General features: G+C 38.7%; 1 protein-coding gene across 5 annotated transcripts in view; it reads left to right on the top strand.

The window, feature by feature from the left end:
* Window positions 1–15,538, top strand: part of nedd4l (NEDD4 like E3 ubiquitin protein ligase) — a 58,229-nt gene that overhangs the window by 36,850 nt on the left and 5,841 nt on the right. For all 5 annotated transcript variants that reach the window (XM_042509807.1, XM_042509805.1, XM_042509804.1 and 2 more), the window contains 13 exons: window positions 1,472–1,648; window positions 5,025–5,222; window positions 6,745–6,822; window positions 8,622–8,676; window positions 9,283–9,341; window positions 9,729–9,794; window positions 11,445–11,674; window positions 13,822–13,943; window positions 14,121–14,191; window positions 14,660–14,755; window positions 14,875–14,948; window positions 15,078–15,138; window positions 15,324–15,383. In XM_042509807.1, the coding sequence (XP_042365741.1) occupies window positions 1,472–1,648; window positions 5,025–5,222; window positions 6,745–6,822; window positions 8,622–8,676; window positions 9,283–9,341; window positions 9,729–9,794; window positions 11,445–11,674; window positions 13,822–13,943; window positions 14,121–14,191; window positions 14,660–14,755; window positions 14,875–14,948; window positions 15,078–15,138; window positions 15,324–15,383 (1,347 nt within the window). The remainder of the gene's footprint in view (window positions 1–1,471; window positions 1,649–5,024; window positions 5,223–6,744; window positions 6,823–8,621; window positions 8,677–9,282; window positions 9,342–9,728; window positions 9,795–11,444; window positions 11,675–13,821; window positions 13,944–14,120; window positions 14,192–14,659; window positions 14,756–14,874; window positions 14,949–15,077; window positions 15,139–15,323; window positions 15,384–15,538) is intronic.

The raw sequence follows: 15,538 nt of genomic DNA, 5'->3' as shown, positions 1-15,538 counted from the left end.
TTTCATTCTCTGTATCACTCTGGACTTGCTGCCACTTCAAACACTTTTCAAGATCTGCATCATAGTTGATAACCTAAGCAGCCAGTCAGGGACAGCGTTGTAGTTGAAGGGGTGACACTGCTGCTTGCAAAACAGTAATGGCGGCTGCCGAAGCAACAAGCTAACTCAGCTAACCCACACAGCAATAAGCGAATTAATTCAGTAATAGAGTCAATAATGACAATTAAATTAGTACAAGAGTATGCAGTTGTGGAGATTCTGCTTTTTGCAGTTTTTCTGTCTGGATTTGGCAAAAGCTTAATTGTCAGCTGGCTCTGTTTGTGATGAAGACGATGCTCCCCCGTTCAATGTTCATTTTGCTTCTTCACTGATTGCGCTAACAGAGGAGCAGATATCAGAGGCTGCAAAGCAGGGAATCACTGCCATGCAGATTGCAATGCTTCGGACATACAACAAGGACCCTGCCAGCTGGTATTCTGCAGTCCAGAGGCAGCTAGTTGCTGAGTGAGAAATGGCGAAATTTGCTGCCAGTGTATCGTGAAAACCTCATGAGGGTTGTTGTTGACGAGTTAAACAACAACAGTAGAGGCTATTGCTAGCGTCATAATTGGTTGAAGGAGTTTGTCTGTCAAAGCGAGTACTCCTGCCCTCTGAGAGTGTGTGGGGCAGCAGAGAGTCCAAACTGATAACGAGAGCAAAGCAGAATGTTGAGCTCACGGCCTCAGGAAGGTCTTACCAGGCAACAAAAAGACTACAAAGAGACTGAAAAAAACTACAAAATGACACAAAGTGACTTTAAAGAGACATAAAAAGACTATAAGGAGACACAAAATGACCACAGAAAGACAGAAAAAGGCTACACAGAGACACAAAATGACATCAAAGTGACAGAATAAGACTACAAGTAGGCACCAAATGACAACAAAGTGACTTAAAAGACTGCAAAGAGACACAAAAGAAACAAAAAATACCACAAAGGGATAGAAAACTACTAAATGACATGTAACAACCACAAAAAGATGCAAAACTACAATTAGAAGGAGGCAAAACCACCACAAAGTCTTGTCTTGCTCCTCTGTCTTGCTCCTCTGTAGGAGAGGTGGTGGGGTCTTTTGCATATCTGTGCCCAGGGGCCCGTTTTCTAATAATCTGCCCGTGCCCAGTGTAAATGTCAGCCAGCCTCTTGGGTCAGGGTTGTAATTAACACTAACGTTCATTTTTCCAGTACATTATGTCACTTTGTCCAGCCATAATCTTTATCGTTATATTTTAAGCAACATAAATGATTATCTTCCCGGGCCTTTTGACTGAAGTTTTGGGAACTCATTCCTGAGAGAAAAGCTTGCATCCAGACTGGTGCAGAAAATTATCTTCTGACCGCATGGCTTATGATGAGAACAAGTTTCGCAAACAGCATCGCCTGCCTTATCCAAACCCTACTTAACCTTAAAAGTGCTATTTTCACTGACAGCTGACTGAAGACGGAGCCAGCACCTCAGCAGCAGCAGCAGGAGGAGCGTCGGCCCTGGCAACCCCATCCACCCCCTCCTCCTCTTCCAATGTCTCCAACAACCACCTCCATGAGCCCCAAGTCCGACGACCTCGTAGCCTCAGCTCCCCTACTGTCACCCTTTCCACCCCTTTGGAGGTGAGAATTAGTCACCTGTACCTGCCTGCTCCGCCATTTCCTTTGCCTCTTTTCCCACCCCAAGGATTCATTTCTGTCTCCTGTTTTCTCCAAGCTCTACGCCTCCACATTTCCTTGTCATGCAACCCTTCATTTTCATCCTTTTGAAGATCATGATCCTCCCACATCTTCATCGCTCAGTTTCCGTCTTTAATATTACACCGTTCCTTTTGTTATCTCTCCTTCATTCAGGTTAGCTCTGTCTCGATCCTGATTTTCATCTTTTTCAACCCTATGGAACTATGAGTCGAATGTCTTCTCACCTCTTCTTCTCATCTCTCAGTTGGGGATGACTTTCTTTCTTCATGCTGCTCTTTTTTCCCCACATCTTCAACGGATAATGAGCCGATGCCCACACAGCTCTTCATTAAATAATGATTAGTCACGTGAAACGGTCCGAGCTTTACTCCAGCTTTGTTATTCATGATGATTTTTTTTTTTTTTAAACAATGTGTCCTTTTGGCGAGTCAGCATTTCATCCTGCAGCACAGTGTGTTTTAAAGCAATAACGATATAAGGGTGGGGTGGTGAATCGAAGATGGTAGATTCAGTTGCTGCCGGATGAATAAATTATTTAAATTGATCACAGGTCCCAAAAGATTGTTGTACTGTGCTAAAGGAAACCCGGGGAGATCCAAATCAATGGTATTGATCTTGGAAACTAAATATCATTAAATTCAGAAGCCATTTTAGTAACACAAAGGCAACCACAAAAGCAAAGATGAGGTCTCCTGGGTAGTATTTGGAAGTAGATTTGTAAGGTGTTGAAGCCTTTTAAACCTTAAAATAAAATTAAGGAACCATTTTTCATTTCAATACTAGTGGTTGCTCAGAGTTAATATATATGTCATTTACTTTTATATACTCATATACTTTTTTAATTGTGAATTATGCAGAGTAGCCTAACAATAAATGTGCAGATGTAAAGTTTATGGTTTGTATACAAAGAAAAGAGGAATGCTTCTAATAAACATTTAAGTCGAACCCATAAATAACAATTTATTATATATCACATACATCACAATATGTATTTTAATAACAAATATATCTATTTTTTTATTTGAACAATGACAAATAAATCTCACTTGTATGTTGTACCTCTTCAAGGAAATTAGTAGTGAGAAAAAAAGAAGAAAACAAAAAACAAACAGAAAACCAAAAAAGAATCCAAGCACACCAACATCCACACAAAATTATTCCGACTAAATATCTCGATATTTATAATGTGACGATATTGTAGGGTTGACTGTTCGTGCTTTCACAAACAAGTTACACAGTGATTATTTTGATAAAAGTCACCGGTATATAATGACTAATCGGGTAAAAAAGTCTGCTAACTTCAGAAAATTACATCACTTTACTGTAATGCAACCTTTAAAAACAGGAAGAGACAACACTTACAATATTATAATATCCCAAATCTATGATGTTATCTAATCTCACTATAATCACTATATTGATATCATGTCAATAAAATGCCCAGCTATTCGCACTGTGTTGCATTTTTTAATCTATTGAGATATAAACTTCTGCAGTCAACACTTCAGACAGTAAAAAATTGCCACTGCTCTTTCTATGTTGTGCTTTGTTGAAGCTGCATTAGCTTATTCTTCAACAAAGAAATTAGAAAATGTTCAGATATATTTATAAGTCATAATCTGGCCCACACAAAGTGGGCGCCCGCAGAATTCCACCGACATCTGCAGACTTTTTGCAGAGATGTGGTCTGATTCAGAGGGTTTATGACTTTGCTCCATGTGGTGGACAGATAAATGTTTGCATACTTTGAAAAAAATGTTTACCCCTCCCAAAAATGACTGCTAATGGTTGACAGAGTAATTTCTAATCTCTCTTCATTGTGTTATTGTGTCCTCTGTTGTTTTACGTCTGCTGCATGAAGCCAGTTTCTTACTCATTCGTCAGGGGGATTAATAATCAGACAGTAGGTGGTTAATATGTTAGCCACATGACTCTACAGGTAATGACTTAAAAATTTCCACTTTTGGCTCAAACAGGCGAGCTCTTTTGTTGAGGCTGTGATGTTATACAGATATCTAGCTGGGATAATAACAGTCAAGTCCTAAAATGTTGCTTGAGTTGCATTTATGAGATGTTATGAGCTCACCACAACTTTGTGTGTGAATAAGCATGCACTGCAGCATAAAGCAGCTTATGGTCTGACATTGTAAAAATTTGTGAAACTTTTGATTCAGTTATTCATTGTCTGTTCACATTTATCATCATATAGGTTAAACTTTAGATTTTGCAGTGTAGCTGTAACAAATGGTGCTAATTAAGATCAACACATTCTGTCTTAAAATCACGGTTTCTTTTTGACCCTTTTACTGCATTTAATGGCTTTGACTCGGTGCTACTACCAAGGGAACAAACCTGAGGAAGGTTTAATTAAGGTTGTGTGTGTGTGGGTGTGTGTGTGTGTGTGTGTTAACAAAGCATCGTAGAGGTGAAAGGAAGTGAAACACTGCACAAAGTTGTAATTACAACTTCTAGAGGAGGTGAAGGGTCGTGGATTAATTAATGCAGTCTTTTCTCTTTTGTTTAAAATCACATCAGGTAGTGATTATCTGCTAAAAGAATAATGTGATGTGGGAACACTCATTAGCCTCTGAAACTTTGGTCTGTTTAATGTTGGTTTAGAAGCCTTTAAGATGCCAGAAATGGTAGGTTTGGAGGTATTATGTGACCAAAGTCTCTGTCTATTACAAGAATCAGACTAAAAAAAAGGTTTTGTAGCTTGCCAGTGATGCTTTTCAGTTTTCTTGGCTTTTTACATCCTCAAAGGAGTAAAAATCTACAGAAAAAAGTTGTTTTTGTAACCGCAAGTTGTTAAACTCTCAGCATCGTTATTTTGACAAGCAGGATTGTTCCATCATAAGCTATTACTGCATGTCATTTTAATGCATGTTATAATGATAGTGCAGGGTTCTTGCTGATCCCAAAAAGTCTTAAGAGGAATTTAATTCACCCATCTAAAAATAAGGCCTTAAATGGTGTTAAAATGTCTTTAAAAAAATATTGTGTTTAAAAAGTCCTTGAAAGTCCTTGAATTTGACTCGCCCCTGTCTGTATGAACCTTGATTTACCCGACCTTCTCAGATGTGATATTGAAGTGATAATGGTGATTGTTTTTCCCAGATATTTTCTAATCCTCTTCAGTTTTCTAACAGACTCTTTGAAGACTGGTCTCCATCCTTGTTATTCTCTGTTGTACAGTTGATCAGTGATGTTTTGTTTCATGCTGTCAGTTATCCACATTCAGCCAGTCTAATAGAAGTGATCATTTTATGATTAATTTATTTTTCCATTTTGGTTCCAGGGAGCCAACAACATCCAGGTGCGGAGGGCCGTAAAGGACACGTTCTCCAACCCGCAGTCTCCCCAACCGTCTCCATACAGCTCCCCCAAGTCGCAACCCAAGACACAGCAGAGCTTCCTGCCCCCGGGCTGGGAGATGAGGATAGCCCCCAACGGACGGCCTTTCTTCATCGACCACAACAGCAGAGTCACCACCTGGGTGAGCTAACACACTGTGCTATCAGGCTGCAACTGAACTGAACTTTAGGCTGGAAGAAGATTTTTTAAAATACGACTGAAGGTTAAAGCTTTATTTTACAGGTCTGCAATTTGCTAATAATTTCCTACTAAGTTTCCAGGAAAGAACTTTGTTATTTGGAAATAATTATAGGGAATAAAAAAGTTCAGTTCCTGCAAACAGCATGCATAGACCCAAGCACAAGGTCAGCCGACAAGCATATGATGCAGCATATATCAAGATATATGAGTTTTCTAATAACAAGTGAATAATGATTGAGTTTTTACTTGGGTGTAATTTCAAGAAATTGCTCTTAAAATCAACAGCTTTGTAGAAACTCAACACAAAGAACTAAACTGACATAACTGTCTTACACTTTTGTCTCCATTGTTTTTGTTAATTAGCACCAATTTACACAATTATTTTTTCCATAAATCTTGTTAAGACTGTAAAATAATGTGTTCAAAGCAAATTAAGCCACACATTTTACAAGTTCTTTATATTTTTTGTTTGTTTTGACAGTAATTATAAGAATTACTTGACAGTTTTAGTTATGAAATAGACAATCTAAGAAATCTAGGGCAGTGGTTTAGTGTTGATCTTCCTGGATCTTGTAGTGACACCTGGTGGTGTGAAAGTCAATTGGACATTTACTTCAGTCCTTATTAGGATTCAGGGCAACAGTTTATTTGGATAGTTCACCTACAGATAGTTTATACAATATTTGTAACATTTGATCATCTTATTAGTTGAGATTCAACAATTCAACTGTTTCGCTTTATCCTGTAGATGTTTAACAGATCATCTCTAGAGTCTGTGTGACAGTTTACTACATCTTCTATCATGCTGCATAGGTTGAGTAAATAGTTTTAGTTAGATTAAATTTAGCTAAATTATTAATGAGAATATGGAGTGAACTGACTCTTTTGATAATCTGTTAAACATCTACAGACTGAAGTGTGACACCTGAGTTGTTGAATCTCAACTAATAGAGTGCCCCAGGGGTGGCGTTTTTCTGCAGGCCGACGCGGAGGTTAGCATTGCCTTGATTCCTCCGTCAAAAAAACGATGGCATTTTGTCATTGGATTTTTGCAGAAAATAAGTTCTGTGGTAAACAAAAGTTTCTGATACTTATTTTTTTGTTCAGCAAGATAATTTTCACAAATGAATACCACTTTCTGGATTTTTTAAGCCCAAATGTAAAAAAGAAAACATTAAAAAAACAACACTGACAACAAGACAAGGCAACCAGGAGTGCTAAGATGCTAACTCGTATCTGGGTTTTAGGACTCATTCCTGGGATCCTCTAAAAGCTATTGAAATGTTAAAAAAAATACTCTAAACTCTCTGTAAGTGGACTATGCAAACAAAGCGTTAACAGATTCATCTCTTCAGTCTGAGAAATGCTTTTCTTTGCCCTATTTTGGAATAATCAATTTGCATTTTCTTTATCTCTTCCTTCCTTCCTTGCTTCTTTCCCTCCCTCTCTGTTTTCACATCCAGGAGGATCCCAGGTTGAAATATCCAGTCCATATGAGGAATAAGAACTCAATGGAGCCTGGTGAACTCGGTCCTCTTCCTGTAAGTATCGTCACAATTAGACCTGCTGCATATTAAACCTTTGGCCCACAAATAGCTCATAGCTCCCAATTACTGCTTAGCTTTGCTCACTTATTAACTTGCCCTTACCAGGATGTCCTTTATAATGTGATCCAAATCAATGAATTTATTAAGATTACCATAAGTGTCTAGCCAGATAAACTATGAACAGGAAAAAAGGAATTTTATCACCTCGTTGCACCATCAGTGGCTTCTCATGTTTTTGTCGTTTTTGTCAGTTTACAAAAGTTTAATTCAGTGATCAATTCAGTGTTTGCACTTGAGCTGTGTGATGAAGTGGCTTTTGCAGAGAAAGACGAGACACGATCTCGTGATCAGACAGACATTTCCTTTTTAGTCCTGTTAGAAAAACAACGTGAGAATGTAACTGGCGAGCATGAGAAAGCAGAGTGTGGGTGCTGAGTGATAATCCCTAATTAGGAGGTGAACACTGTCTGTCACCTGCAACTATTATCTGTTTGACAATGACAAACTCCCCAACGAGTGGGCCAAACGTTACCGTAGGTAGCTGTTTGAATAATCAGAGCTTCGTAGCTTTTGTACATCTCACAGGCTTGTGTGATGTGTGCATGTGTGTGTGTTCTCTCTCCCTCTTTCTCTTTTTTCTCTCTCCGTTCTGGTGGATCTAATGTATGCTACTTCTTCTACACCTGGCCATGTCTGTTTGGCAGAACCTACCAGAGGAGGTTGGTTGGTGCCTCCCTCCCTCTGCCTGCCTACCTACCTGTCTGGTCCGGTCCAGTCTGGTCAAATGCCTGCAGACAGCCTTGCGCTTTATTTTATTTATTTATTAATTTATTTTTTCTTTTGTTATCTCTCTCTTTCTATCTTTTCTCTCTCATGATCGGCATGGATGGATTGTACCTCTCCCTTCCTTTTTCATCAGTATTTTTTTACCCCACATCCTCTCTCTGTGCCCCCACCCTCTCCCCCTGCACCAACCCCTCTATGATTAATATTTGGAGCTCCCCGCCATTCTCTTAGGACTTGCTCCATGTCTGTGTACCTGTAACAGTGTCTGAGGCACAGATAGACGAGTCGGGGGAAAGTGGAACGAGGCGAGATGCAGCGGGCATTTGTCAGAGAGGGACGGAAGGAAGAGAGCAGTGTTGAGTAAAGGGGGCAGAGGGAGGGAGAGAAACAAAAGGAGCTGTATGTTAGAGGAAGGCTGTATGCTGCATGCGTTATTAGCTTTTCAATGTAGCCTCTCCGCTCGTTCAGTAGCAGCATATGTAGACACACACACACACACACACACACACACACACACACACACACACACACACACGATACTCTGTCAGACTCGGTCCCTCTCCCTTTCCTTTTACTCTATATCTACTGTTTTAATTGCCTGACTGCTGTTGCCGTACGAGTGTGTGTGTGTGTGTGTGTGTGTGTGTGGCCTGTGACACTGTACTGGGTGGTCACCGTGTCAGTGGTGGTGTACTGGTTTGAACTATTGGTGGTGATTAACCTTTTATGTTGTGGTCGTATCCCTGCCTTGCTGATATCTCAGACCTGGACTCAAATAGGAGAGAAAATCCTTTCAGTTCCTTTGATGGTGTTTGATTGAGCTTGCAGTCAGTGTTTGGGCCTTTTAACGGTCAGTCAAGTTCAATCAAATATAAATTATAAAAAGGAAAAAAAAAAGTGGATGGATTTGAATTACTATTTGAGCATGGCCTGTTTTTATAGTGCTGTCTAAAGGTGACTTTGCGTTTTCTTACTCTTTTTCTCTTTATCTTATCCTTTTTTTTTAGCCTGGGTGGGAGGAACGAGTTCACTCAGACGGACGCACCTTCTACATTGACCACAGTAAGGCGACTTCTGTCTTCCTCCATGCTTTTATTTGGTCATGTTTGTCTCATTTATCTGATTTTCTCCTAAGTTACTTTTTATATTGTGTATTGGTTGTGGTGCAGCCACAGAGTTTTCAGTGTCTGGGCAAAGCACCTCATCCATTACAGCAGAAAGTCAGTGGACAGGTCATGCTGTTTAAGATTTATTGTAAAATTAACTGATAGAGCGCAACAGTGTCTTTTTACCTTAAAGTTTTATAGTCCTAAGAGTTGAAGAGCCACAGCAATTAGCAATTATTTTCATCACAGATTTATCTGGGTATTATGTCTTGGATTAATTGTTTATTCCATAAAAAGTGGCGAAAAAGAGCCCTTTACATTTTCCAAAGCCAAAGGTGACCTCTTCACATAACTTGTTTTGTCCGACATGGAGTCCAAAAAACTGGGAGAACTGTCCCTTTAATAAATTGAATAATTAATCAATTATTTAAAGTGTTGTCTAATTATTTTCAGTCACATTACTTATTTATTCATTGATTTAGAATTTCTGCACTAGATTTCACTGAAGTCTTTGTGAATCTTATTGTTGCCTAAAAAGTTTGGTGTTATATTTTTCATCCAGATACAAAGAACACGCAGTGGGAAGACCCTCGTCTGCAGAGTCCGGCTATCACAGGACCTGTGAGTAGTTTCTCTTTCCGCCCCACTTCCTTAGAAAGCCTCTGCCACGGCAGCGCTGCTACACGGATAACAACAAGTTCTTCAAGTTTAACATTGTGGTTCTATCTGTCACACTCTATCACCAGCCTCACTGTCTTTGCACAACAAAGATAAATCACTTTGTCGCTGCGGTTGTCACTTAACATGCCAACACCTTTGTGTCACTCTGTGTACCACTTCAGATATTGTTCTCCCTTGTTGCCAACTCCCCATGTTGCACTCTATGCAGTGTTTTGGTGTTTTAACAAGAAATAAAAGCATATTTAGTTCTCTTGTTGAAAGATTTACATCATATGCCAAATATTTAGTAGGACATTTGATCATTTTCTTTGTTTGTTTTCTGTGCAGGCTGTTCCCTACTCCAGAGAGTTCAAGCAGAAATACGACTACTTCAGGAAGAAGTTGAAGAAACCGGTGAGAAGAAGTGAAATTCAAAATACAGACCCGTTTCCCGTGGGTTTCCTTAATGAGGAAGCGTTGCATAACAACACCAGGGCAAAGCTAAATTTGTTCTAAACCCTCACTGCTTCTCCTTGTGTAATTTGCTTCTACTCTGATTATGCTTGATTGCATTGTTATACAACTTTCATCACACTGTCTTGACACTGCATGACTGAGTTTGATAGTTCTATCGGATGCTAAATATTCATTGCAATCATTTCAAATTTCTTTTTAATTAACACTTAGTAGGTGGAGCGCAAGACTGAATCTAATTGACTCTTTTCTTCCGAACTGTTCTTTTCTAATGCAGGGAACTAATCTTGGGTGAACAGTAATAATAATATAGTTGAGATTAATTTGCATTGATTTGGCACTCAGTCTTACGCTGGAGCATGTTTAGGGTCAATAGATGGATAAAAGAAATATTTCACTCCTGGAAATATGTTTTTTCCATAAATCAAGGCTTCTGTACGGCAGAGAGACGCAAATACTTTTAAAATGGCTAGACAAAATAGTGGAAAAGGACAGCAGAATACGGTAGAAAACCTACAACTACCAGAATGCACTGTGCAGCAAAACGCTCCCACTGGTCGGTAATGCAATGCGAGCTTGTCTGTTTTAACACTGTAAACAACATGGCAGCTGGCTGGTAACAATGGATCTGGAATTACAGTTAAGCAGTACAGTAAAACATGTTTCTGAAAACATTTGAAGCGAGAAATATGCAATGCAGTTACAGTATCTTGGTTTATATTAGATCAGCGATGCTTTGTTTTACTGTTTGATATCAGTTTTTTCAGTCTTCCTTTTTTTTTATGTACTGGAAACAGTATGGGACCCACTTCCTATTAATACATTCCCATATTACAGCCAAACAGTACACTAAAATAGGTTTCTGAAGACATTTTAGGTGAGAAATCAACAGGACAGTAACAGAATCTTGGTTTATATTTTACCAGCACTGACTAGTTTGACAATTTGACCTGAGTTTTAGAGATGGAGAGAGAGGGGCGGCTCTTTCTCTCGATCTGCTGCTGTACTCTTTGTGTCCTTGGTGGCGGGCATACGAAAATACAGAAGTACACTGTATGTCAAGCAACAGCTTGAGAGCCAGTGAAAATCCTGGCTGACACAGATGAAGAGGGAGATCTGGGCATTGGCAAGATGGAGGAAAGTTTAAAAGTTTATTTACATGAAAAAATTAGCATAGTATCCCTTTAGCACACTGAGTGTAATATCTACATTGTAGGATTCAAAGAAGGAACAGATACATTTCATTTTTGAGATGTAATAATTACTTCAATAGGCTTCCAATCCATCCAGAAAATAATCAACCCCCTGGACTTTTTCTGCAGTTTGGATTGTTATAAAATTAATTCTGTAATTTGGGTTTTAAGTCTTTGTTAAATAATTTACATAAAATAATGAGAAAGTGAAGTGGTTCTACACAAGCTTAATGACACAATAAAATAAAGTCATTTTTGGAGCATCGTTAGCAGCAGTTACTCTGCTAAATCACTTTGTTGTCAGTATTTCACATACCTTCGCTTTACCAACCTCCTTATTTAACTTTACTTGTACTTTTATTTACTTTACTTTTATTATCTTTCTGATCTGTTCCAGGCTGACATTCCCAACCGGTTCGAGATGAAGTTACACAGGAACAACATTTTCGAGGAGTCGTACCGTCGAATCATGTCCCTGAAGAGGCCCGATGTTTTGAAGGCACGGCTGTGGATCGAGTTTGAGTCAGAGAAAGGACTCGACTACGGCGGTGTGGCCAGAGAGTGGTTCTTCCTCTTATCAAAGGAGATGTTTAATCCTTACTACGGCCTGTTTGAATACTCCGCCACGTAAGTGTCTACTTGTTTTTTTGTTAACAGAGCTGCATCTTACAAAAGATAAAGGCATTTAAAAGGATGTGACACAGGACATAGTGTTAGCCAATGCTAATGTAGTAAAATAAACATGCTTTGTATTTGCAGCCGTGGAAAAATCCTCCTCTACTCATATTTTTGCGTTTTCCATGGAGTGGAGTAAGGGGCAGAGCCACAGTATGGTTTCCCTATGAGACTTGTTAAAGTTTCCTTTTACTCTGATTAACTTTTCCTCTCATTCAAAAAGCCATCCTGGAACAAGCGCTTCCCACATACAGCAAACGTTAGGATAATTAAAGTGACGTATGTTTTGTTCCTTTTTTTGGCATCATCATCAATAGATGATCACTTTGTTGATTCTCTCTCTTTTGTGTCCTGTAGGGCAAAGGTAACAAAAGAAACTAATAAAACAAATGAAATTTGCTTAAATAAAGGGAAGGACATTTAGAAATTAACTTTATCAATGTTGTTGGATTCATTAAAAGAAATAAGAGTGTGATTAAAACTTAACACTTTTTAAATGAAACCACATTGTGATTATTCTTCGCAGCAACTTTTAATGATTTAGTTTTAACATCGTCGCGCAGCTGCAATTTAATGAAAAGCCGATGCTTAGCAACCACCATGAAGTTTCTGTGTCTTTGTTTGCTCCTCCATGCATTAAAACTCTCCTACAAACGCATTGCCTTGAACCCTGCTTTAAATATAATGAAATGTTTGAATGATGTTTTGGAAAATGAGATGTGGGATGCTACAAAACAACAGCAGTGTCTGTGTGAATCATGCAGGGTTTTGTTACTGTGGTATGGAGGGAAAAACATGAATTAATGTAAATAATCTGCTATAGAAAGCAGTAGTTAATCAACATTAAAGAGGATTTTTGAAGGCACTGCATGCAACATTCAGAGCATTAATATAGCAGCAAAACAATATTTGCTAAGTGAAGATAGCGGGTAGTATCGGCGTCCTGAGCTGTTGTGGTAAGCCACTCCAGCCACACATGTTGCATGTAACAGGGTGTCCACAGACACACTAAACATGGAAAAGTCGTGGATTTTCAGTTACATTTTACAAGCCTGTAAAAGGCTTGGTATTAGTAAAAATTATTGAAAGTTTTGGAAAAGTCACAGATTTTGTTGTGTGTGATGAAATGTGACATAATGGCAAATTTATTTTCTGCAGCTGTCGACGTAACTTAGCTCTAATATGCATCAGTGTGTTGTGTTTACAGCATGTTTTCTTTATATCTCTTGAGTTTTCCATTTTCTCCTGGCGTTTCGTCCCTCCCTACATATATGCCAGCTAGCTGAAATTATGTTTGAATAGAATTTAAATGTGGTATGTTTGGAAAATGCCGAGCAAGTGGGGCAAGTACAAAAACATTATTATAGGTCCTTGAAAAGTTATGGAAAAGCTTTGAAAATTCGTCCAGGAAAATGTGTGGGAACCCTGATGTTAAGTGTATGTCTAGATGTTTAACTCATTGCTTTTGCTTTGCAATGCGTTAATACGGTGGTTGCCACTGATATCAGGACGGCGTCCTCACGGAAGCATAACACCGTTAGCTCTGTCAACACTGTTGCTGTTCAGGGCAGTTTATAGAGTTAGCACCTTTAGCTGCTAGTCGCCAGCTAAGTCTCCTCCATGCTGTGAACCGTGTGAAGACAACTGGTGTGCTCTAAATTTCACATAGAGCTGCTTCAAGCAAATGACCAGAATTTGCAGGAGGAGAAGCAGAGTACAAGTACAGTTTATAGAAAGCTCTATGGATATCATATAAATAAAAAAAAAAACAACTCAGGAGCGCTGCAGATACATCTAAAACTCATGAAATGATAAAAAAAGGACCTTAATTAAATCAAGATTATTTCAATGAATAAATGTTTGTTTTATTAAAATAGCAGCAAAGTTACAATTTTCTTTGCAAATTTCCTGTTTTCATGGCTTGCAGTTACATCTAACATTGAAAATTCAGTCCAAATATTAGGTTTGTTTGCTTTTTTTTTCCAGTGATAAAAAGGAAATGAAGAAATAAACCCATTGTGTCATACTGACTGCTTTGAGCACTGCTGAATAACCTGGAAATGGCTTTCTTCCTCTGTGCTCTCCTCCCATGTCTACAGGGACAACTACACTCTCCAAATCAATCCCAACTCTGGTCTGTGCAACGAGGATCACCTCTCCTATTTCAAGTTCATCGGACGTGTGGCAGGAATGGCTGTGTTTCATGGAAAACTACTAGACGGTAAGCTGCTGGGATCCTGTCTTTAATGTTAGAAATGTACAAAAACGTGCATTTTTTATTGATACGTTATCATGTGTATTATCAGATAAGAAACCATTTTTTTATTGATGTTTTTAAGCTTTTTTTAAATACAATTTTGCATAAATTACAGCACAGTGTTGTTTTGTTCTTTCTTAGGTTTTTTCATCAGACCTTTCTACAAGATGATGCTGGGAAAACAGATCTCCCTTAAAGACATGGAGTCAGTGGTAAGATCTCATTGCTACTAAATTAATCACGGATTGGTTATTTAGAAAATCTAAGGTCTCTTAAGGTTCTTACTATTATTATTATAATTGTTATTATTTATTATTATTATTTTTAGGGTTTTTTGTGTTTATTGGAGATAGGACAGCTTAAGTTTGAAAGGGGGAGAGAGAGGTGGTGACATGCAGCAAAGGGCCGAGGCTGGAATCGAAACCACAGCCACTGCAGCAAGGACATAGTTTCTGTACATGGGGTGCCCGCTCCATCAACTGCGCTACTGGGCATCCCAGTGCTTTCAATTTTTGATTATTTTAATTTATATACAAGAAACATTTTTTTTAACAGTTGAATTTGAGTGGAATGGTTGTAGATAAATGCAAATTCGACAAGTATTGAGTCAATCTCACAGATAAAAACAATGAATGTTGTCTTTTGTGTAATCTTTTTTGTGCTCTGTTGAATCCCTGCAGGACAGTGAATACTACAACTCTCTGAAGTGGATCCTGGAGAATGATCCCACCGAGCTGGACCTTAGGTTCTGTATTGACGAGGACAACTTTGGACAGGTGTGCATGCTCAAAATCACCTTTTTCTGTTGCAGTAAAGTAATTGAGTAATGTAGTTTGGTGTTGGGGTCGTTCGAGACTTTATGCTCCTTGTTTTGTTTTGTTTTGTTTTTCCTCAGACGTACCAGGTTGACCTGAAGCCCAGCGGCTCAGACATGGTGGTCACCAACGAGAACAAAAAGGAATACATTGAGTAAGAACATCACAAAACATCGTCAATTTGTCTTCTTATGAACTGTCACAACTTTTTAGCAATGATTACTATAAAGCTACTTTATTATACATGAATCTACATTTTGGTAATTTTTTCTCTCTTTGACAGCCTGGTCATCCAGTGGAGGTTCGTCAACCGGGTTCAGAAGCAGATGAACGCCTTCTTGGAGGTATTTATGTGCAATAATGCGGCAGCCACTTGGGGGCAATGTGACCTCAGACTTTGGGTTGGCGAGGCCCTCTGCAGCTGAACTTCAACCTCTCCTTTGAATATTTGTAGCTTTATTTTTTGAGAGGTTCTGTCATTATGTTGCTTAAGTTTTGATGTTTTATTTCCCATTTGTGTAATTTTCAGGGCTTCACTGAGCTGATTCTCATAGATCTCATCAAGATCTTTGATGAAAATGAACTGGAGGTAAAGTATGGATTCTTATTAACTTGTCTTTTTTTCTTCTTTTTTCTCTTCATATTGGGTAACAAATAGCCCTAGTTTTAGGATAAAATATTAATGCTAGAAAAAAGGGTTTACAATAAGCCCTTTAGGGTTTTACCTCTCCTGCACAGTCTGTG

Source organism: Plectropomus leopardus, chromosome 20 (assembly GCF_008729295.1).
Source record: "Plectropomus leopardus isolate mb chromosome 20, YSFRI_Pleo_2.0, whole genome shotgun sequence".
Lineage (NCBI taxonomy): Eukaryota > Metazoa > Chordata > Actinopteri > Perciformes > Serranidae > Plectropomus > Plectropomus leopardus.
Note: the sequence above shows the minus strand (reverse complement) of the source record. Positions and strands in the feature narration are given on the sequence as shown.